Consider the following 23,341-nt stretch of genomic DNA (forward strand, 5'->3'; position numbering starts at 1 on the left):
ACCAAAAACACTACATCCATTTGAATGAGACTGGACAACATTCCACTTTTTAATTCCATCCCACTGGTGGCAAAAGTACTCACACTCTATATTTAAGTAAAAGTCCAAATATTAAAATTGTCAAAATATTCAGTTCACTTCAATCACGTGGGAAGCTGAAAACAACACATAGTGTGTATATTTTTTTTCTGATTGAAACGGAAAAAGCACAGCTGCTCAGTTGTTGTTTTTTTTGCTCTGAGAAGGATTTGGAAGGCTTGCATGTGTTTGTTGTATGGCTTGCAAGTCGCAAATTAAGTGTGCAAACTAGATTCAAGAGCACACATTCACCATCCACTTTATGTACACTTGCACAAGCCAATAAGGAAGCCAAGTGTATGAAATATTCAACATATATATACACAAATATTAATATAGTGATTAAATATACACTTGCATGTTAATAGATTGTGCATGTGGATCATGCTACCTCCTCACAGAAAGTAGAGAATCTCTTAAATGAGATACAGATGCTATCCACTATGCTATATTTTATTTTTACTATGCTAATGTGTTGCCATCAACATTATCAACCAATTATTAGTCATTTGCCACGAGTGAGTCACGAAGTGTGGAGTATGAGGGCGCCATCTAGTGGTACACTAACATATCACTTGCAATACAATGAGCGCTTTCACGACAGCTCTGAAACAAAAACTCATACAATAAAATAACAATAGAATAGAAAAGCTCACATTTTAAAGGCATTTCATTGGCATTTGTCCAGTTGACGCACCATGCAGGAAGTAAATCGTTCCTCGTTTTCAAACAGTTATTAAGTTTTAAGTGCAGTGTTAATGTGCATGTTACAGTGAATCACACAAATACTAAAAATATTTTCTAGGAATAAAAGCTCTGCAAAGCAAGATATCAACACTGACTAATCAAGGAAATATAATACAAATTTTCTCTTGTTATAAAACATCTTCGATAGGAGCCCCAGATATCTGCGTGGTTACATTACCACGTGACCCTGCAGCCTGATGGGAACATCTTCGTTTGAGGCGCTTTTCGGTATCAAGAGGCTCTGGTGATGACGTAAGAGTTCCCCGTGAGTACCTGGATGGGTATATATAGAATGTCACATGGTGACTCATTTCGCACATAAAGCAACCTTCTCTTTTTCATTAGGATCTGATGTAATCGCTGTACTCTGTAAAATGTGTGGATTTTCTCAATTATGTATATTCCTGAGATTAGTATATTATATTAGTATATACTTCTCCCGAGGACATAAATAAATACCAGCAGGATATCAAAACACTTAGTATAATTGATGACAGGGAGGAAAAATTATTATTTTTATTTTTTGTAATATAGGATAACCTGTTCAGATAATGGATAGATCACTGAATGAATGAAAACGGGCTTTAGCAAAAAGTGTACTTTTTCATAAAGGCATTTTGAGCACCACCTAGTGTGCAAATGCCTGTAACAACTCGCTGACTCATAGAGGGTACATTATACACAAGAAAAAGAAAAAAAAAACTTTGCTTACAGTCACGCCTCTGCACACCCGTCACGCCATTGCTTATCAGGACACATAATTATTTACTTCTGCACACGGTGCCTTCACAAGATTTGACTACGTCAGGACTTACTGTAAATGTTGAAATAGATCCTCTTTGTTTAGAAAATAATTCAAGAGAAGTGTTGGTTCCCTTTTCCAGTGATACACATGACTAAACAAACCCACTGTAGTTTTACAACTATTGTATATACCTACATATACAAAAGTAGTATACTAGTATATATACAAAAAATTGTATGGACAAGTATTGTTGTCCATTCATATTTCCATTTAGTCCTTATGTCTCATTCCTTTCGTTATTGTGAATCCGACCAGTACACTCATAAATGGAGTCTACGAACTGTCCAGTCATTTCTTAGGAATGCCACACTCAATCATTTACGTATATGACATGTTTGCATGGATCATTTCCTATGTTTCATTGTTCTTAAATGCTTTTCCAGTAATAAGAGACGGGAGGTGAAGTGCGTGTCAAGCACAATCAACGAGTGTCCAACTACTTTCGCTTTCACTCTGACAATGTTTACCCTGGGCAGTTGGAAAACATACACATTACCTCGGGATGACCTTTGATATTTCCTAGAATGAAGACCAGATGAGTATTTTTTCCTGCACCGTCAAGTCAAGTTTATTTGTATAGCCCTAAATCACAAGCAGTCTCAAAGGGCTTCACATAGAAAAAAATTGACAATTATTCTCAAAGCATCCCCTGATCTTAATCTCCCAAAAAGGCAAGGAAAAACTAAAAAAAAAGTCCTGGTGGTCTGAATGTGAATAACATGTTTGCCTTTGTTAAACTTTACAACAGCTTTATTTGCTTCTCATAAGTCTTGCAGTTCAGGGAAGGAGTGGTGTTTACTTTCGGTTTTAAAGGCCCACCTGGGAAACTGGTCTAGGGAAAAGCAGATTACAATAAAATCACAACGTTGTAAGAAATCCCGAAAGCCCCAGTGGATTTCTTCTACTACCTCCTTCAAATCATCTGTAGAGCTTCACTGAATTGCTGTTCTCTTTTCCCCGCAGCTCTACTTCCACTTCCTTCCCAACTAAACCAATAAATTCACAAAAGTGGTATCACAGGCTGGATTTTGCATCACAAATTCTAAATTTAAACACGGTTATAAATATTATTAAAAGTCAAAATACACTAAGTAGACACGATATGTATTTCACTTACTTTTTCAAGTCCAAGGACTTACTAGGCTAAACTGGGACCTCGAGTATCCTATTTCTTGGCAACTCGTGTAGAAATGTGTTTTAGGATGGCTTTAAAACTGACATTTGATACAACCTGAAAGCAAAAACTTGGAAGAGTTTCCACATTTGAGTGCTCATCATAATGAAAGCATTATGTTCCCCAGAAAAGGTTAATGACGCAGATGGCGCTACTATAAACAGTGCATGAAGAAATTTCACCGAAAGAGGATGCAGAAAATGGACCAAATACACATTGTTGCACATCGTAACAGTTTGTATGAAGTGTGGCAGCCATGTACATCTCAAATAGGGCCAAATGTCCAAAAGCAAATAGAAAAAAGAGTTAACAACAAAGATCTTTTTGTTGGTCATCACAGTGGATAAGGTTTTGTTTTCTTTTTAAATCACACACACACCTGCAAAGAAGACTTTCAATTCCTAAACAAGAAAGTGCGTGCAATTCCACGTTTAATAATAATTGTAGGTGCTTTACTTGAAACGGTCAAATAATAACATGGGCCACTTTATTAGGTACACTTGCATATTTTCTATGAGAGAAAATATTGCTGATCATGTTTAGTATTGATGACACTGTCAGAGAGCTACTCATTTAAAAATATGTTTGAGTGGCTAACTGAGATTTGTATGATGCAGTACAAAAATGTTGATATACCTTATGAATTGTAACTTGCAGAGAGTAATTTCTTTATTGCATTTCAATTGTAATGCATGCATTGGACTTCTTCTCTGCAGTGTTTTGAACAAATCCACCACAACTGGTGTGTGTTCATGCACTGCAAAAAAGAATGCGTGCACACACTCTCCGGTGTCTCTCCCTGTTTCACAGAAATGAAACTTAAGGATAAAAATAAACAACACAAAATGTACACGGTAAACAGCCGAGATCACATCCGGAGTGGCATCGTGTGTTTCCAACGGCCTTTTCATGCATACCTCATGTAAATTAGCAATATTGATGACCTATATGTATTGTAAACAAATTGTTAGGCTGACTATTGACTCACATCTTCATACATCCATACCTTAAATCTGGGGCAAACATTAAAGTGGCCATCACCAGCGTTTTGCAAACTTAGAGCTTTTTATTAGGTACTGAGTCATGCAAAAGGCTGCCAGCTTGGTGCACAGTTCTGAAAAAAAATTGCTTAATAGAGGTATTTATAATATTATATATATATATATATATATATAATATTTAATGACATTTTTTTGTAAAGACATTAATCGTGTATATTTATTTCTCGTAATCAAAAGGTATAAGCAAAGATATATATGTAAAGAATGGATTAACAATGCAGTTTACTCTCCAAGGGAGGAGTGAAGCTACTGGCGGCCATTTTACGTTGCCAATATCAGACTAACTTGAATATTTATATTTTTTTCGTGGTTAAATTATTTTCTGTTTCTACGGCCAAAATTCCAGGATTCAGTTGTGCCAATAAGTATGTGAAAAGTGTTACATGCACATTTTATTGGTATCTTTATGTTATTTTCTCTTTTATGGTATCGCTCTGAGTGCTACTTAATTACTCGTGCATGGGATGACAAAAAAAAAAATGGTAAATTGCGGGGATGTATTTGTCATCCTTGAAAAAAAAATGCACGCATTTTAACCAGGATGCACAAAAGTCTTAGAGCACATTTAAATACATATGCTTAAGTAAAAAAAGCAAAGCATGAATATATACAACCAACCAAAAAAACCACATGACGAACGTGCCTCTTCGTACAGTATACGCGCATCTGTCATGTGCGTTTGCGGTTGAAATTTCCAATAAACGCACCGCTTGAAATGAAGAGAGAGCAGTTTCACTTTCGTTTCTGACTCGCCTGGCTGGTTTTTTTAAAGGCGGGGCTGCAAGAGTATAAAAAGGGACTGCAGACGTTGAGTAACCATTCGAGGTTACAGGTTGTGCTGTCAGAGACAGACGCAAAGACGCAAATTTATCTTCGCTTTTGGGATTAAACTGAAACAAAACGGTAAGACCTTATCCTGGATATCAATGTATGCTTTATCTTTTTTCTTTTTGGACTTGTAGACGGCGTCAAAGGATCGACAAGCCGACCTTTGTTTTGTACCATTCCAGCCGTAATGCGAATTTGGAAAAAAAACGCCCGTAAAACAGTTTAGAAATCTTGCAAAAGTAAATGCAATTTAATAGAAGATTTTTTATGCAAACAAGACGGTTGACAGTTCAAAATAAAACAATATTTGTACAAAAAAGCTACCTTGCCTTGCCTTTGTGCTTTGTACAAAACAGGCATTTTGGGACACTTTATAATCAACTATATCCAAAATTTTGCCTGAACCGAAGATAATCCTCTCTATTGACACTGTCCAAGTTATTTAAAAAGATGCCCAAAGTGGCCAAAGATAGTTCAGTACTAGAAAAGCCTCTCCACAGTCATAACATTAAATTAATACTTTGTTGCATTTTGAACCAGTTTGAGGTATTATTAGGTCTGATTGGGTAATATAAGTTGCTGTAATGTGTCTCAAAATATGTCTCTTAAGCCCTAAGAGCCTTAAGCGCCCTCTAGTGGCACGTATAAGCATCACTGAATTAAATGTTCAAACTCGTATGTAGTATTATATAGATACTATTACAGTGGCTTCATCTTTTTTCCTCAAATCCAATTTCTTAAGAAAATCTGCATTTTTGAGAAATTGTTAATCAATGTATGACGATGTTCCCTGTCATTTTCCAGGGTGCCATCGTCGTGGTCAGATATGGGAGAAGGTTTGGAACCTCCTGGAGGATGGTAGCCAACAGTGCAGCAGACGGCAAGCACCACTTGTCAGGCTCCTCGAGCTCAGAATCTGCCGAGTTGGCGCAACAGCAGTCCCGGGTTGTTCCGAAACCCAAGCAGAGGTCTGCCTCGACGCCATGCAAATACCTAACCCACTTCCCCACGTTCAAATGCGTGGAAGACTGCAGGATCATCACGGACACAGCGGCTCAACTGGAGTTGAGCGGCTTCTACTGGGGTCCTCTCGGAGTAGAGGAAGCCCACCGCATGCTGAAGGATGCCCCGCTGGGCAGCTACCTCATCCGGGACAGCCGGCAGAAGGATGTTTTTTTCACACTTTCCTATCAAGCCAAGACCGGGCCGGTCAGCGTCCGCCTCGACTACAAGCGGCAAAAATTCTCACTGTCCGGCAACGAGCGCACTTTCCCCAGTCTTTTTGCCCTCTTGGAGCATTACACCAACTCCCCCAAGAAATGCCTGAGGGTCCCGTACAGGAAATGGGAGCCCACGTTGCAAGAAATTTGCAGAAAGCGCATCATGGAGCTCTGCGGCGGAGAGACGCAGGTTTCCGAGCTGCCCCTCACCAACGTGGCGCAAGGTTTTCTGTTGGAATTCCCTTACAAATTATGACATTGTTACGCTTGACCTTAACGCTCTTATCAGGAGGCTGCCACCTAGAGAAAGTCTGTGGCACTGCACTGTCCTCCATTCACTCCACTTTAACACACACAAATGATGCTCCATTCATAAGGACACAAAAAGACATTAAGCCCAGAGATAAAGTGGAAGAAGATTACTTGAAGCACAGACTTTGTGGAAGGACTATAATAATAGTATTGTGCACTTTTCACCGTACTTCTCGGAATACTCGGCCGTGGTGGCGGGAGCGCTTGAAAGCAGCCACTGTTACCACGTGATTAAATTCTGTAGCACACTGCACTACTCTAATATCTCTAATATTTTCCTGAGGTACCCTCTCTAGGTCAGCTATGTCTGCCAGGCAGATACATTTGTCAAAAATGGTTAATATTTTATATATTGTTTTTAATTAAACAAACTGAAAGTGATTGCTTTGTCTTGTGTTTCTTTGTGTGGGAGAAATAAAATCGTAAAATGGCACTGCCAAAGAACAGGGAGGGTCACAAAAAATTTCATCACACCAATTCCTGTGCGAGCAAAGAGACAGATGGGTGTGGCTACTTTAGTGGTAATCAACGATGACACACACTTAGCAGAATAAGTTGTAAGTGGGAACTCGACAGTATTCTGAATGAAGGTAAAGTCAGATTGAAATCTCAGAAGGAAGTGGGAAATTTTTGGGGCAGGTCTCTAGAGACAAAGGGTAAGGTTCATTTTGAATAATACAGTATAACTTTATATCGTGCATTTTATAACAGCTACAGCTGTAACAGCGCTTCAGCTACAAAAAACAGTCAATTAAAAATGAATATACAGTAGCAGAAAATGAAATGTTACTGTTCAAGTATGTCTTAATGGATAAATATAAGTATTTAAACCAGGGGTGTCAAACATTAGGCTCAAGGGCCATAAAGAGTCCATCGGTGGTTCTGATCTGGCCCGTAAGGACAGAACACAAATTTAGTTTTTCACTAAAATTAATTGGTGATGCTAATTTTGTTTACTCCTGGTCGCATTGATGGCAACTTTAATGAAATTCTGTAATTTGTGACTCTGGATTTGATGCAACAATTTTTCGTTAAAGATTTTTTATGGTGAACTTTTGAGATATTATTGCAGCCCAAAAACTTGGGGTCAAATATGTCTGAAAGAGGACCCTGAATTCAAATAAGTCTCAAACAATCATCTGACGTACCCATTGACCTTCTGTGTCTATTTAATCACAACTAACAGGAACTAGCAAAGATAACAAAGCGCAGTTGACTACTCACCCAAAAGGCCACAATGGAAACCACCATGCTCATGCCAACTCGTGATAACAGCTGAGAGTCCTGCCAAAGTGCGCACGCAAACATTATTTGTACAATGCATTCATTCAGGTTTTCCAAAATGAATCCCACACCAAGCTACACTGAGCACAGTTCAAGGCACATGTTCTGGAAAAAAATCACTAAAGACTTTTTTTTTAGTCTAAGTAAACCTAAAAGGGATTTTCTACTCTAGTGTGTATCAGAGTTTGTTTTTTTTTAAAACTTGAAACACAGACAAATAATCAGACTGAAAAAAAAACTTGAATAACTCAGATGTTCTTCCAGAGGTTCCCTTGAGCATGACATGGAAAAAATGTTCAACATTTTTTTGATAAGTGCTTATCAAGTCTGTCTTATTTGAGCTTTTTTTTTTTTTTTTATCTGTTCCCTTAACTGTGTGGAATCAGCAAAGTCAAAACTTTCGTCTCACGGTGACACCACTCCTGTGTAGTACACGTCATTGGAGTGCCCGGAACATGTTCACACACACACACGTGCGCACACAATCACATACACACATTTCCTTGAAGACAGGAAAAGCGATATGGTTAGAAAACACTTGAGTCATCGTGCTCTCTGACACGCATGCCGCTGCTCGCTCTTCATTTTAGAGTGTTTGTATTTCCAAACCAAAAATGTCCCAATGTTGTTAGGTAGAATAATTTATTGCAGCTCTTTATTTATTCCTCTCTTTCCAAGTCATTAACAATACTTACATGTTTAAAAGGCAGAAGCATTTACAGCGCACGCACACACACGTTACAATCAGATACGAAATGGCAGCTTGTAATGGCATGTTGTCAAGGCGACACATCTTTAAGATGGAGAACAAAACTGCCACCGGAGCATTTCGGGTTTTAAATGCTCTTTTTCTTTTGAAACATAATCACTCTGGTGCTATTCACAGCAGCGAGATGAGGGTGAGAGAAGAGTATTGCTTTCAGTTTCACTATTACTAACTGGGAAGAATTTGGGATGGCCAAAAAAAAAGCCAGATGGCACAGAAGCTGAGATGGAGATGAAAAACCAAAGATAAATTTAACGTGGCAATAAGGAGGGTTAAGTTGTGCGTCACATTCGTTTTTGGCCTTCACAAAAACTTGTTTATTGCCGTCGCAGAGATCTGCTCCGCACTGTCATGATGAGTTTTTTTTTTTTTAGTGGTCTTGTGAAGCTTTGCAAGTTCTTGTAAGGTCGAATCAAGCTATTCGAGCAATTAGAATGGTTAAGCCATTCAATTCTTGCTCTTTCACGCCTTATTATACCTGCAGGCTCCCAAATATAAAGCACATGACAAAGAAACATTCAGAACGAGAGATGACTTTAGCAGATGTGGCTTGACAAACAGATTCCAAGGAAGTTGGAATTTGTTGACTCTGAATCTCCAATTCACTCTAACATCCGCAGGGCCATTTTTATAACACTTGCAAATTGCACATTACGAATGCATTTCATACAAAAGCAACTTTTTTTTTTTTGGAGTGGTAGATGATGTTAGAAGTTCTCCTAATTCAGATGCAGCACGTGTACAGTACATCCAAGATGAATGAATTGAGGCTGCACACACAAGAGTGCATAAAAGGCTTGTGCAGCAGTGTGTGAATGACAAAACTTCAGTGGTTACGTGAACATAAGATTTAAAAAATAGATCTTTTAAAACCTTACATCAGCAGTATCGCATGTGACAATCCCGTCAATTGGGAGTTAAATTAAAAAAAAAAGCTGCTGGTTACACGCTTGGATACGTGCGCAAAAACTCATGTGTGTGAAACCCTCAAATGTGCTTTGAGTCTGCCACCAGTTCCGTTCCACGGGTTGTCTTTGTGTGCAAACGGAAAAGCCTTTGTAGACGTCACGCATGACCTGCAGGTTACGGCACGGAGATGGCCGGCTGCCAAGCCGGGTGGTTTGACACGTCACTGCCGTCTGGATGAGTGGGAAATTTGTTCAAGTGTGCCAGGGTTGTTAGTCCAGTTCCAGTGAGTTAGGCGTTTCCGTGTGCTTTTCTCCATTTTGTGTTTCCTCTTCCTCCAGCTGAGGTGAGTCTCGCCTCTCCTCTGACTCATCTTCACCCAGCGGATCCTCGACTACGGCTATGAGCGCCTCCATGTTTGGATTTTCTCTCAAAGTCCCATCCGCCTCAGTGTGCTCCATCGGCGAGACTTCTGCCTCTTCCTCTCCTTTCCTTGCGTCCTCTTTCTCTTCATCACTCTGCTCATCCAGTCTCATGAGAAAGGAGGCGGGGGCAGCGAGGGGATTGGCGCAGGGGTGGAGGTGCGGCGAATCCGCGGGGGGCAGCAACGTCAGCGATTCCACGCTCAGGTTGTCGGCGTTGCTGTCGGTGAGGAGGGAGATTGTGGGTTGGGAGGCTGGGGTGAGGCTGGGGGCCAAGGTTGGCGGCGGGCCTTGGGTGGAGGAGGTGCTCGTTAAGTCCCCGACGCTTCCCTCGCCTTCTCCGCAGGACGAGGACGGAGGAGTGTTTTCCAAAAATGTGCCGTCATCTTTAGGTGGAAAAAGGCACCGTTTTAGAATTGAAATAATGGCGCTATTCAAGATTCCTTCTCTTTTTTTTCTCACTCTTTCAGGCTTCTAGACTTTATCATCTAGTATTATTCATTCATGATGATTGTTTGTAAACCTTGTATTTATATATATTTCTTATATTGTTTATTCTGTACTTTGCTCTTTAAATAATGAAGAGCACATTCATTTTTTATATATATATATATATATATATATATATATATATATATTTTTTTTTTTAATATATAGTATATATTTAATTATTTATATTATATATATACATTTTTTTAATATATAGTATATATTTAATTATTTATATTATATATATATATATATATATATATTTTTTTTTTTTGCGACTGTCTCCCCCATTTCCCACACTAGAGTATTTTTTGAGTCTCAACTTACGAACAATTCACTTTACAAACAGCCTCTTGGAACCTATTAAGTTCTTACCTGGGAGACCCTTTTGTATTGGGGTTTTTGCTTCAATATAATTCTTGTGTACCCACGTAGTACATTTCACAGGACTGTATATGCAAAACTGTTCTACCTGTGGGGCTCTGAGCTGAAATGGTGCTCGTGGTAACCGAGTCGCATCGTCCTGTGCTTCCACTCCCACTGGAGGGAGTCGAAGGGGAGGACAGAGGAGAGGGGGTGTGTTGCGACACACAGTGAGCCACGGCAAAGCCTGTGAATGACCCACATATTTGTTCACATGTGCACATGAATTTGCTGCTCATCACAATCTTCTTACCTGGGACTTTATCAACTGAGCCAAAGACTGCTCTGCTGGCTGTGGGATCATTGGGCGCTCGCCTTGACTGCTCGTAGAAACGGAAAGGGAGGCCGCTGGGGGAGGCGTTGGCGGTCTGTCCGAAACCCAGCACCTCAGTTGTACTTGGCTGCACAGGCAGGTCTAAAAGAGCTGCGTGATGAAATGTGACAGAATGTAAAAAGATCCAGCAAGTGAACCGCAAAGGTTTGTGGTGCTTAGAAAAACTCAACTCCATGACGGTTATAAGTCAAAGCCAAAGTCTATAGTCAAAGTCTTATAGTCGCTAGTGACTTGGTTTTTAATATTTTATTTTAAGTCAAGCACGTTTTTCCTTGATTAATCAGCTGCCAACAATTTTACACAACAGATAATGAAAAGAAGGAAGGAACTATGACTCATAAAATTGTTTCGTGTTGATTGTTGCTGGTACATTACTGGTGTGGAACGAAATGTCTAGCGGTGGATGTTGGGCAATGACGGTTTGGATACGAAACAAGATGTTCTTTATCTTGCGCAACATCATTCAAACAGGAGTGCGACAGCGAATAAAAGGTCATTGGTACGTTTCCCCGAGTACGACGGATCACTTGAGATTATCAGTGGATCTAACAAGAGCAGTAATTCGAGTAATGAAGTGATTAGGTGTTCTTTCACTTTCTTTTTGCGACACGTGATTTCCAGTAAAGAGCTTATTGTGATGTTAAATCCGTGTACGAGGTTGATATTGAAACCTGCGCATTCTCACCTGATATTCTTTGCATTTTCATACGTCGGGCTTGAATGCGACCTTTGGCTAGTCTTTGCTTGGCGATGATGCAGCGGATGTGGTCGGCGAAGATGAAGTTGGCCTGTAGGATGGGCAGCGGCTTGGCGTGCGGGTTGGAACTGGGCTTGTGTATGACGATGTTTAAAGCTCGGCTGTCGTCTTCCACGCCCGACACCTGCATGTCCTGAAGATGGTGGGGAAGAAATGATAATAAAGTGTGGGGCTTATTTGGTGAAAGACGGAAACAACTCGAGCTTGACAGATTTTTTTTTAGCGCACCAGCCATTGTGGTTAGTAGTTTTCCATGGTTACTCACCACTCAGCATTTTCATTAGCAACAATTTTGTGGTTGGATGAAAGAGGTTATGCGCAATCAACTTCTGTATTCGGCAAAACAGGTCAAAGCAATTGCGAAAACGACATGCTGTGAAATTATTGTCCTTTCTCCATGTGTACGAAAAGCGCTCTGGAAATAAAGTTTGATTGACCGATTGAGCACAGCACTTTTGACATATCTGTTTATATCAACGCTAATTTCCGTTTGCGGCTTTTTTTCACACGAAGGGAGCTAAATTAAATGTATTTGGTTGGATTGAAAAATGAATGAAAAGTAATTTGAGCAAGGGAAAAACCAAACCTTTTCATTTTGACAGGAAACACACGCAGATTATAATAAGTAGATAAAAGACAAGGAAATACCTGCAATAGGCCGGCAAATTTGACAACACCCCAGCCGAGGCGTTTGGTTTCTGGTTCCACCAAACTCATCTGATAAACATCGACAGCGAGGAACCTTTGAGCCTGGCCGCCATCTTTACTGACCACCATACATGCTATCAAGTCGCTGTTATCTGAAAAATAGATTAAAGGCATGTGATAATAGAAATACCATCCACGCTTTTTTTTTTTTTTTTACACTCATGTATGACGCTTGGTGCAAGAATTAACACGGCGACTCAGAAGTCTGGAGTAACGGACACTCACACTTAGGACAAAATGTTTCTACCACAATGACTAAGGATGAGTTCACATCAAGACAATATGTTCCTTTCCCCCCCCCCACATAAAAAAAAAAAAAAAAGAAATGTCAACTTTGGTTTATTTCCCTTAATTGGGTTATATATAAATTCAGATTGATATGCAGACTCACGTCTATTTTATTTCTAAAATAACCTAACTCGTCCCAATTTTTAAAGTAGCTGTAACTAGAGGGATGGGTCATTGTGAGAAAAAGTCTGATTCCCTGTTAATGGAATGAATGAAACATAAAAAAAAAAAAAAAAGCTTGTTGTTGGACTCAATGGGGGTCGTAGAAAGGTGTCACTTAAAGCGTTCACACAGAAACAAACTATGGAGGTGTTGCATTCCTTAAATGTGACCAACAACCACAAAGCCACCTGATGACTCGTGTTTCGTTGAAAGACTTGTTCATTCCTAATAAAGACTTTGTGGACGGTTTGGCTCATTACATAATACAGGACGGTTCACTATACTTAAAAATTGTCCTTGTCAGTTTCTTTTTAACTGTGTGCAGTGAAACCTTCCTCTTTCAGGAAATATAAACTAACAAAAATGCAAAACAGAATAGTAGAACACATAAAATGTACTGAATGAAAAATGATTTTGCAACTATAATGTCTGATTTAAAAGTAAAGCTCTATAGGAAACGTAATAAATTAAAGCAAAGGTACATCAATGACACCATATTTATAAAAAAAAAAAACAGGGCGAGGCTGAGTCATCGAGGACGTTTCATGCGAAATGAAGCTGATGCACAAAACCTTATCAGATTATTTAGTCATGACCTGTCTGTCACTTTACCAAGAATGCTAATGATGCATTTTCAACGGTAAAAATCCAACAATTGAAAACAGTGTTCGACAAAGATAAAACCAAGGGGACTTTAACCTCCCTGTTTTTTTGGAACGATTAAAGGTGTACCGATTAAAGTCTCCGCTGAGTTAATATTAAGTCAAGCTTTGGCTGCATGTATAACAGATGTCATTTATTAGACAGAAAGAAAGTGTAGTGTTTCTACATGAAACTTACTGAGGTCTAAGACATCATCAGTCTTAATAAGATCTTCAGATCTGGTGAGAGGCAGCTGTGTCTCAGGTTCTCCTTGAAGCTGCAGCGATAATGACCTCAGCATGAAAAACACACGTATGGCCTGAAGGCAATGAGAGGATCCACACAAAGGGAGAGAGTTAGCATGATATTTGACAAAAAGTTTATGTGACTCCACAGTCGACATACCCTCCGCGTCTTCTCCACATCTCCACAAGGCAACCTTTTGACAAAGTCAATCCCGGTTAGAGGTGTGCCGGTGGGCGGCAAGAGTATGGAGGCGTCCATCATCAGATATTCCACATTCAGCGGTTTACTCTGAAACGATAAATCACCGCAAACGTGCGTGAGTCAACAACATCCGGTTGTCAAACAATAGAAAACCTTTGTGAAGAAAAGAAAACAAAGGCCAACACACCGTCATACTTCTGTATTCGTCTTCAAACATGTCCAGAAAGATCTCCTCGCCCTGCAATTAAGTGGATTATGCATACAATGCTTTAGTCAATCACCACGGGTCAATAAGTCTGCATGTGACGACGCAAGGTGAGATTAAGGCCTGATTTGATGCCGAACGTGCATCGCGTGAGTGATTTTGGATTCATGGTGATCTCCTGTTATGTTACCAAGTTACAGTAAATAGATCGAGTGATAGCGAGAACTAAAACAATTCCCTCGTGTCTCACCCTTAATCTTCCAACATGTTTTGTGGATGAGTCATATGTGGAATATATGAGTGTTGTTTAAAATGGATTTACAAATGACAATTCATGCTTCCAACTTGGGTGTGAGAATCGCCAAGATATAATTGTATGATTTTTATTTCTATGAACGTCTTGCAAATGCAAGGGCTTTTTAAAAAAGAAAATGAAAGTGGCTTCCAGCAGGATCGTTTTGGCTCACAGTGCTTAAAATAACCGTCGTGACTGAATCCAAAAGAGAAAGCAATCAGGACTGAGATAGTAAAAGCCAATTAGAGTACCGACTCATGCGCACCAATAAATTTTACTGCCTTGTGTGCAGTTAACACTGTAAAACTGTAAAACAACACTTTCCTTTTCAGGTGGGTGTACAGTAATGAATGTGCACTGCAATGGTGTGTGTGTGGGGGGGGTATGTGTGTGTGTGTGTAGTAAGTTGCACGTTTTACCCTGTAAAATCGCCGCAGTAAGTGGAGACTTTCCTCTCTCGCCCCCTGTGCGCACAAAACAGGAAATGTGAAACAGATGCAAATAACATGCAAAGCATATGAGCACACTTAACAAAATGCAAAGAGGAAAGAAAGAAACACAATTGCTCTAGAGCCATACTAGCATTTCTTGCTTAACGCAACACACCCACTTCTTGGAAACCAGAGTACAAAAATAAGGGTGGGTAGGGAAATTGGACCACAAAGAATTTGGAAGTGCTCAGTGGTGAAGTTTCACATTTGTAGAGGGATACAATGGTAAAGGTTACTCAACTATAAAACATTGTGTGTCATACCTCCAAGCAGGCCAGATGAACATCTTTGATGATACACGGACTTCCAGACAAAACAGACTGTTTTAATAAAAGGCAGCTGAGCTCCAAGGTAGCAAGACGGACTCGACCGTCTAAACGCAAAAGACGGACATGAATGAGCCATGAGCACATGGTAAGAAAAGAAAAGCAAGAAGAGCAATGTGCTCATTACCCGGTCGTGCTGCTTGGCTCATGACTCTGATCAACCTTTCTGCAAGTACCAAACTATAACAGCTTCGTTCCTGGTCCGGGACTGGCAACTGCAGTCGCTCGAGAAGGTCACGGTTTATACCTAAGGGAAAAATAAAGAGGCAGAAAGACAAAAGTAAAAATGACCTTGTTCTTGGTAACGTGCAATATTTTCTCCACTTGATGACTGTCTTCATTATATTTCATGCTATATTTAAATTGAAGTTCTTTTGTTTGCTTCACTGTGAATGTGTTGTATGGTAGCACAACAAAATATTTCAACCTTTGCTGTGTGAAACCGCATAAAGCAAGCAGAGGACAAACAGGGCATGGTAGTCGTCATGAGTGCAGTCGAGGGCACTGTAAACCATTTCCAAGAAAGGCCTGTGGAATGAGATAGCAACCAATCAAATCCTCCAGTACTTGCGGCTGATGTCTTGCGTAATATTTGTGCAAAGTGTACCTATTTCTTTGCGTGTGCGTGCGCGTGGCTGCTGCAGTCTTCTCTTCATCCGTGATATTTTGCTCGGTCAACTCCGACACCTTACAAGGCTCCATGACCACCATCTCTATTTCTGGTAGCGAAGACACATACTTTGGCGATTAACTCATAATACTGCGATAAGGTTTTAAAAGTAAAATCAAAGTGCACACACATGCACACAGAGCTTGAGCGAAAGGACAGGCGGGCAGGTGAGGAGCACAGGATGGAGGATGTCATTGTGGGGAATGGACTTCTAATGATAAGGAGATGATGTGTGATCATTGGTCACCATGGGGGAATTAAAATGTGGGAGGCAGGAAGGCTTCATCTCAAAACTAGCAAAGAGAATGTCCATATTAAGGCCATGTAGTTTTTGGTGTCTAGTTTCAGAAGTGTTTAGTCCTGATATGGACTTGGACTGCTGGTCACCTTTCACTAAATGAAAAATGTCAGGGAAGAATTTAGCAGCAGCAGGCAATGTTGATTCTCTTTTTGGTTTGGAGACGAGGACTGCTGCAGAGGTAGCTTTTAGCTAGAATACGATGCACCATGGCAGACTGGAAACTGATGGAGGTAAACGGTACAAAAACAATCCTGGCACTCACCTTCCGCCGTTTCCCCACTCGCTCTGCTCCCCTTAGAACTCCCAACAACCTCTGTACCTTTTCCCTTCTCCCTCTCTCGGCCACTATCGTCCCAACTCTCATCAGCCCCTTCCCGGTTGCTGCCGCTTCCTCCTCCTCCTCCCCCGGCACCCCCATCATCATCTTCCTCTCCAAGGTTCTTGTAGTTTGGCCTCTTCTGGGTTCTCTTGCGGCCACGGTGGCGGGAGAGCTCCAGCGAGCGCTCCAAAGATTCCGGTGGCTTTGCAAAGCGCCGCACAGCTCCGGAACTAGCCTGAAAAGTCATACATGGGTATTAATGTCATGTAACATAAATTTTAAGAGTTACTCGCTTGCTTTGCAGAGCGCAATATAAAAAAAAAAAAAAAGACCACACCGCACTAAGACACGCTATCTTTTACAGTAAATTAGTACGCGTCAGGTTAATCTTGATCAATTTACACACACGTGGTTGATTGTGGTCAGAGACCCGACCGCAGACAATTTCAGAGGAAACAGCAGGTATATAAGACAAAAGGGCGCAAAACCATAGTCTTACAGTAAATCTTAGTCAGGCAGGCATGACCTCAATTTTTTTTTTTTTTTTAAATGATACAGTGACATGATTTTATTATTAACTGAAGCCAGGTGAATGGCCCTCAAAAATTAAAAGACCCAAAAAAATGGCAATCCAAATATGAATACAGATAAGTTTGACCAGATTTATGCAGAATTAAAACACTTTTAAGACCGTCTCTCCATCTCAGCCATCATTCTCCATGAATTAAGAGTTAACTCAAGACGATTGTTTGGAAAAAGATTCAATTTCACGCTTTCGGCGTTAGCATGCCCATTTTACACCCAACTTTCAATTGATCCTTCCAACAGCAAGTGAACCATTTGAAAAGAGCGAAAGCTGTGGGATTGCACTGTCGTGGCTGCAGCATGCACGTAAACCACAGACTAGTATCTTTGAAGGGGCGGGCGCGTGTGCTACACTTGTTGGATGTTCTGGTAAACCGCTCACGCTCTCGAGATGCTGCTGAGAAATTAATGGAGGTCATGGTACGTTAAAGACAAACAGAAAGATATTCAAATTACTTTCTGGTCCACATGGCTAAAACATGCCACAAACAGAGGAAAAAATGTTTGAAAAAAAATACAAATATAAAATAACACTAAGAGAAAAGGCTTTTTTTTTTTTTTTTTACTCCCCCCAAAAATATTTTTTTTAAGAACTTAAAAATCTATTTAACAGTTTTGAAATGGAAGCTTGCTATAAAAGAGCACACAAAGTGGTGACTCTTGAAAAAAGGCAGACATGTTTGGGTGTAGATACTCTGTTGTGGTTGTCTCAACCAACAGTATTTATAAGAGGTCACACCTCTGCTCGCATTCACTGAAAAGGTAGGCTGCTTCTGAAAAACACAAACCTGAAGCAGAGAACAACCACAAATGTTCTCAGAAACGCTCACTACTTCGCTAACGCCCACCCAACTACAAAGGCAGATGGTCAAAACCAAGACGAAAAGCGGGGGCGGAGGGTTCTAAATATGAAAATGGAGATATGATAGAAACTAGATTGGAAACTAAGCGGGTGGTAGAAACAAAGGGGCGAATATATCGCAGACATTTTTCGACCCTATTGTTTCTTGGGGCTGAACCGAAAGACATGACTTTTCCACAATATGTGTGTAAGGCTCACCTACATTTTTTCCCATAGGGGTGTGCTGACTTTTACAGTTTTGACATTAATAGCGGTGTGTAAATTCATTTTTTTTACTTTTGATTCATAAAAAAATAACACTAAAATATTCAAAATATATATATATTATTGGTGTAATCAAAAACATTAATAATAAAAATGACTTACAGTGTTCTTTTGTGTGTTGTGAAGGCCCGCCGGAGGAATGAAGACAGATAGGTCTCCGTTGAAGATGACATCAGCCAGGGCGTTGACGAGAGGTTGATAGTGGATGATGAGAAATACCTGGACAGTTCGAGTATAAACAAAACACGATTGTTACTCATCGCCAAGCCCCAATGTATTTTTACTTCAGTGTTGTGCAGGTGTTGCCTACTTGTGACAGCAAGTAGAGGGACACCTGAGGGTTGATCTTTCGCTCTTCATGCTAAATAAACATGTTAAGGTCACAATAAGCCATGGCAATTGATTTCTCACAATCTGTGGAGCAATTTTGAGCCAGCTTACCGTTTCTTGGCTCACCAAAGAGAACACATAAAGAGGTAAGAACAAGCGGTTGAGGAGGTGGTCCGTCAAAACATCATTGAGGAATTCACAGTTTATGATGAGGATGTCGTTCAGGTAGTGGAGATGGTCGAGGTGCTCGGCTACCAGGTCGCTTAATTTGCCTCGATTTTTGTGCCTGAGACAAAAAAATTGGGTGTTTTCAAATGTCTTTTGGTGGCCATTCTATGTTCATGGAAAAAAACAACAACAACAACAACAACAGTATTGTGATTGGAATTCCTCTGAGTGGGTTCAAACAAAGGACAAGTGTGCCCTCTACAGGTCATACGCAGAAACGCAAAGACTGCTGCATGCACTTACTCTTCATCGGTTTGTACACATTTGTCCAGTTCAATGACATGGCTGCCGATAAACCAGACCAAGTTGCTGAAATATGGTACCGCTGTCTTATCTCGGATGTAGTGCAGCATGTGCTGGTTGTCCACTAAAGAGAGTAAATATAATTATTATCACGCCCCTTGTAATAAACACACATTATCAAATTTATAACCATGCATGCACACTCACACACTTTGTGACTCCAAAGACAATTTGTTATCTTGGACAAAATAAAGCACTGATCAAATTGATCCAATCAATCAATATAAGTGTGTGAAGTCACACAAAAAAAGGCATGTAAATTTTCTTTGTGAATATACATGGGTGATAAGGAATGATCAATCAGAGCATGGATTGCAAGTACAGTCACCCATTCATAACAAATTCACTCAAAACAGATAAGACATGACTGGGGATCAATAAAACAGACGTGGAGGACTGATCGTATTATTTTGAGGACATCCAATTGAGTCTCATTGAAAATGAGCTTTTTGGGGGAAGGTCGTTTCAGTAATACCCAGTCCAAGAATAAGACGGAATGAATGGAACCAACTTACATGAGACTGGAGTTAGGCAGATGGAGCGCGGAGAGGGGAGGGAAGAAGGGACAACAAGGAGGTGTGGTTGTTGAGGAGGAAGGAAGGGAGGGAGAAACAAATACAGTGTTAAAGTGAATATTGGGGTGGCGGTGAAGAAGTAGATGATGAGAGGGGACCCAAATGTTTGCTGTTTTACATAAAAACTGCAAACTACTTGAAAAGGACTGTCGATGTGTTGTTATATCTCAATAGTTTATTTCAACAGTAAATAAAAACTTGTGAAAGAATAATGCATGGAACTTTACTAGAGTGGGACAAAATTGGATTTTTACCATGTCGTGTATTAAATAATGCAAAGTAAATGATTTATAGTGCATGAAGAAAAAATTTAAAAGTGCCCCTTTAGTTTCCCATGGATGTGTGGGAACGTGTGTGTGAAAATAACACCGGTCAACAGCACATTTTAATCAGCGATCGCTTTATGTGTCCCTGAATGTACCTTGTGACCCCCGCTTAAAAAAAAAAAAAAAAGTATATATTTTTTTCGACCACCTCCTGCTGAACCTAACCTTACCGAATTAAAACAAAAAATTTAATTCACCTTTATATACGTTGAGGGTGATGGTGCGGACTGCGATGCGGACCATGCTTTCAGGGTGGTTGAAGAACTTTATGGCCTCGGTGTACAGGGCAAAGTCATTTGTGTGCTGTGTGTGGGCGACAGATAGAGGGCGCTAGTGAGCAAAGTACTGCTAGCCCAACAAGACAGACACTGAACAGTTCAATTTAAAAAATGATGACCTCCTAACAGCAAGAATCAAACTGTGTGCTACTGCAACATATTTTAAAAAGACTCGTGACCTCACCTCATTGTAGAAGAAGTGCACCGTGTGATTGTTGAGTTTGAGCGACAGTGTCTTGAGGAAGGAGATATAGTAGGCCATGATCTCCTCGTCTGAAAAGTCAAACTTGTGGACGATGATGGAGTTCACATGGTTGTTTGATAATAAGTAATCTGTAAAGAAAAGTGATTTACTTTTAATGCGATTAATAAGTAACTGTATTGTTACTTTGGCCCGACAGGCAAATACTTACACAGAGATGTTTCGTGTCTGATGTTCTCAAAGAGTATGTTAAGAGTCTGGAGAAGCTGAACGCACACATAACGACCTGACTTCTGCCGCAGGATGTTAAGGAAGAAGGCAAACATGTTCTTCTCTAGGAAGAAGCTGACCAAAAAAAAAATCCATCATGTTTCATACGCTTGCTCTTCCAGTGTCATCTGTTAGAGTATTCACAAGCTTCATCCATTCTGAGTCTTGCTCTCAAAGTTAATAGATAGTGTCCCCAATTGAAAGCCAATTTCCAGAAAGAAATCTAAATAACAGTAAAATGAGTGCTGATACTTTTGTGGAGACGTGTTGAATGTGACTTACTCAAATACAGAACTGTCATTCTGGTCCCCCCAGATGAGGATCTCTGTGATGGACCGGATCGTCTCCACCAGGAGATTGCGGTTGTGGTCTGTCACTGTAGTGTTTTTGGTCAAGACATGGTACATGTACCTGAAGGCAACATAAAATATATATAGTATGAACGGAACACATATGCTGGGGACAACAAAAGAAACAATACAAGTATTTTAATTGACAAATGTGGACTTTGGAGACAGGGGGTCAAAGTTCACTTCCAACATACATCGAGCTCAATATTTACGCCTCCAACAAAATTTAAATGTAGTCGTCTGAGGTGGCAAGCAAAATATGATCAACTAAATGCGGTTGCAGTTTTGACAGTGAGAAATTAATTAACAGAGGAATCCAAATTGGGAAATAATGACGCTACTAACTAAAAATCTATTTTTACATTGTGTTATAATTCACGTCAAAGCTAACGTTAGCATTTGTGTGTTCATGCATGCTACGTACTCACTTTAAATGTTCCAGGGAATGGATATTCTTCGCTTTCCCCTGCCCTCCAACCCAGCTCCGTGACCTGCCAAACATCTCTGTGGTTGTAAGGAGGTTGACGAATTGACAGGCGAGTTATTTCGCTGATGTTAGCGGCTGCATCTGTCCATTACACCCACATTTGCTGAAGCTAGCCACTTAGCAAACAGTGGCTGATAGGTTGAGACGGGAGGAGTTGTTACGTAACGTTGGTGGTTAATGAGATGTTTGGGTATTGTAGTTTTTATTCCCTCCATGTCGTCATATTATCGCGACGTCGATTGAAGATGACGTAGAATCGGTGACGTTTGTCACTTTTGCTGTCCGCAATGTTTTGATGCAGTTGGGTATGAGACGTGTTGGAGTTAAAGCAAAACGGGAATGTTTATTTGTGGATCGTACTCGTTGTCACGGTACAAATGTACAAAAATTGTATGCATTCTGTTAGACTGTGTTTTTTTTTTTTGTTAAGGTTGCACGCGACTGTTTTTAGCTCCGGTCGCTTGGCATGGCTTGAATTCCGCAAAGCAGATTGCTACTGTGATATTTTGATACTGCGAATGTGCTATTAGTAGCTATGAACGCGAGACTGATTTATACGCATTAAACCTCGCCAATGTACAGCTGCAGGAGTGCACATCACTTTTTGGAGTCGACACGGACGCAATGTACTCACTGGATATGCAGACCTTTAGCCGTGTCAACTTCTGCCCTTGTATATCCACGACACTCAAACAAAGGAGTGCCTAAATCGTGACTTTCTTTATGATCCACACAATTTATGCACAGTTAGATTCAGTTGAATCGCTTTTGGACGAGTACCCCTATATGTTTTATCTGGGGTTATTCTTTGTGAACGTCCTCATCCTCTACTACGCCTTTCTGATGGAATACATCGTCCTCAATGTGGGCATAGTATTTATGCCTGAGGATATGGACCGGGCTCTAGTGGACCTTGGGGTACTTTCCGACCCTGCATCCCTCCCCTATGACTCGGACGCAGATTTGGATGTGTTTGAGGGTTATCTAGAGTGACAAGGGAGTGATGATGGATTGGATTACGATGCTGGTGAAGATGATGGAGAGGTCAGGGACAAACGAGGCCTGTCTGCTGGACGTCCGTTGCCTTGTGGTACACATAGGAGCAAGGTAATGAATAATGGTTAGTAACCTTGAAAGGTTTTTTTTTTTCCATCTGCCATAATTTGTATTTCACGTGATCACAGGTCATCTCAGCGTGACTATGACCTCCATCGCCAAAAGGTCAAGACTCATTCTGTCACCGCAACGCAACCTGGACGTCCAGATGAGCATTTGTGCCCTTCACTTGGCACATAATGACGAGAAAAAAAAGGCAATACTATATATACACTGCAAGTAAGAAGATATTCTCACTGTGGATTTAAAGTACAATATTGATCCAGACATAAGAAGCTCGGTGCAAAGCGTGCACGATATCCCACATCAGATCATTTGGATGCACCAAAGACTTAAGTGATCGTGGCATGGGAACATTTGTATTCTGAAAATTGTTCCATTTTCATTTCCTTATTATTGATTTAAGGAGAATGTATATTTTGCTTTGCAGTTACATGTATGTTGAACATGATGCAAGTTTGTTCACATCTGCTTCTTAGTCATACTGGTGCCTTGTGGGTGCACCTCTCAAACATGGCACTGGACGTACAGTAGTAGGTTGAACTATTGTTTTTGGGTTTGCTTTGTTTTTCCTCTGACATTAAACTTAAAATGTTCTCTTCAATGTATATATCTAGTATACATTCTAAGTTGTAATTCTGGATTGTTGATCTTAAAGCAGCTACTTCTTATTTAACTCTTAAATTTATCTTGTGAATATGTTTT

At 40.3% G+C, this 23,341-nt stretch overlaps 3 protein-coding genes across 7 annotated transcripts; 2 read left to right on the top strand and 1 right to left on the bottom strand.

The window, feature by feature from the left end:
- Positions 1-19: 19 nt before the first annotated feature.
- On the bottom strand, positions 20-21,695 carry clec16a (C-type lectin domain containing 16A). 5 transcript variants are annotated; one of them, XM_088358617.1, is made up of 24 exons: positions 21,462-21,695; positions 20,966-21,094; positions 20,625-20,758; positions 20,396-20,544; positions 20,131-20,236; positions 18,973-19,096; positions 18,613-18,787; positions 18,482-18,532; positions 18,274-18,390; positions 16,404-16,695; positions 15,778-15,889; positions 15,598-15,698; positions 15,298-15,417; positions 15,108-15,217; positions 14,773-14,817; positions 14,041-14,091; positions 13,812-13,940; positions 13,605-13,725; positions 12,255-12,406; positions 11,535-11,739; positions 10,769-10,939; positions 10,565-10,702; positions 7,450-7,509; positions 20-1,098 (listed from the first exon to the last, which is right to left on the bottom strand). In XM_088358617.1, exons 1-24 carry the CDS (start codon positions 21,533-21,535, stop codon positions 995-997), a joined length of 2,970 nt encoding a protein of 989 aa, XP_088214743.1. In that variant the 5' UTR covers positions 21,536-21,695; the 3' UTR covers positions 20-994. The 5 variants fall into 5 exon arrangements, with proteins under 5 accessions (XP_088214743.1, XP_088214744.1, XP_088214746.1 ...); XM_088358618.1 differs by lacking the exon at positions 20-1,098 and adding an exon at positions 2,377-2,462; XM_088358620.1 differs by lacking the exon at positions 20-1,098 and adding an exon at positions 2,534-2,616.
- socs1a (suppressor of cytokine signaling 1a) lies at positions 4,615-6,606 on the top strand. The gene is made up of 2 exons (XM_088358625.1): positions 4,615-4,768; positions 5,498-6,606. Exon 2 carries the CDS (start codon positions 5,549-5,551, stop codon positions 6,167-6,169), a length of 621 nt encoding a protein of 206 aa, XP_088214751.1. The 5' UTR covers positions 4,615-4,768; positions 5,498-5,548; the 3' UTR covers positions 6,170-6,606.
- dexi (Dexi homolog (mouse)) lies at positions 21,528-23,274 on the top strand. The gene is made up of 2 exons (XM_088358626.1): positions 21,528-22,627; positions 22,705-23,274. The coding sequence occupies exon 1, from the start codon at positions 22,244-22,246 to the stop codon at positions 22,511-22,513; it is 270 nt and encodes an 89-aa protein (XP_088214752.1). The 5' UTR covers positions 21,528-22,243; the 3' UTR covers positions 22,514-22,627; positions 22,705-23,274.
- Positions 23,275-23,341: the final 67 nt, after the last annotated feature.

Source organism: Syngnathus floridae, chromosome 17 (genome assembly GCF_059516105.1).
Source record: "Syngnathus floridae isolate MCC-2025c chromosome 17, RoL_Sflo_1.0, whole genome shotgun sequence".
NCBI lineage: Eukaryota > Metazoa > Chordata > Actinopteri > Syngnathiformes > Syngnathidae > Syngnathus > Syngnathus floridae.

What these genes read in the sequence shown, in the direction of transcription:
- socs1a (XM_088358625.1), top strand. Translation starts at nt 5,549, where the DNA reads ATGGTAGCCAACAGTGCAGCAGACGGCAAGCACCACTTGTCAGGCTCC.
- clec16a (XM_088358615.1), bottom strand. Translation starts at nt 21,535, where the DNA reads ATGTTTGGCAGGTCACGGAGCTGGGTTGGAGGGCAGGGGAAAGCGAAG. An exon ending in GAGCCAAGCAGCACGACCGG is followed by an intron (nt 15,218 to 15,297) that starts GTAATGAGCACA and finishes TTTTGCGTTTAG; the next exon opens with ACGGTCGAGTCCGTCTTGCT. An exon ending in GAAAATGCAAAGAATATCAG is followed by an intron (nt 10,940 to 11,534) that starts GTGAGAATGCGC and finishes TTCATCACGCAG; the next exon opens with CTCTTTTAGACCTGCCTGTG.
- dexi (XM_088358626.1), top strand. Translation starts at nt 22,244, where the DNA reads ATGATCCACACAATTTATGCACAGTTAGATTCAGTTGAATCGCTTTTG.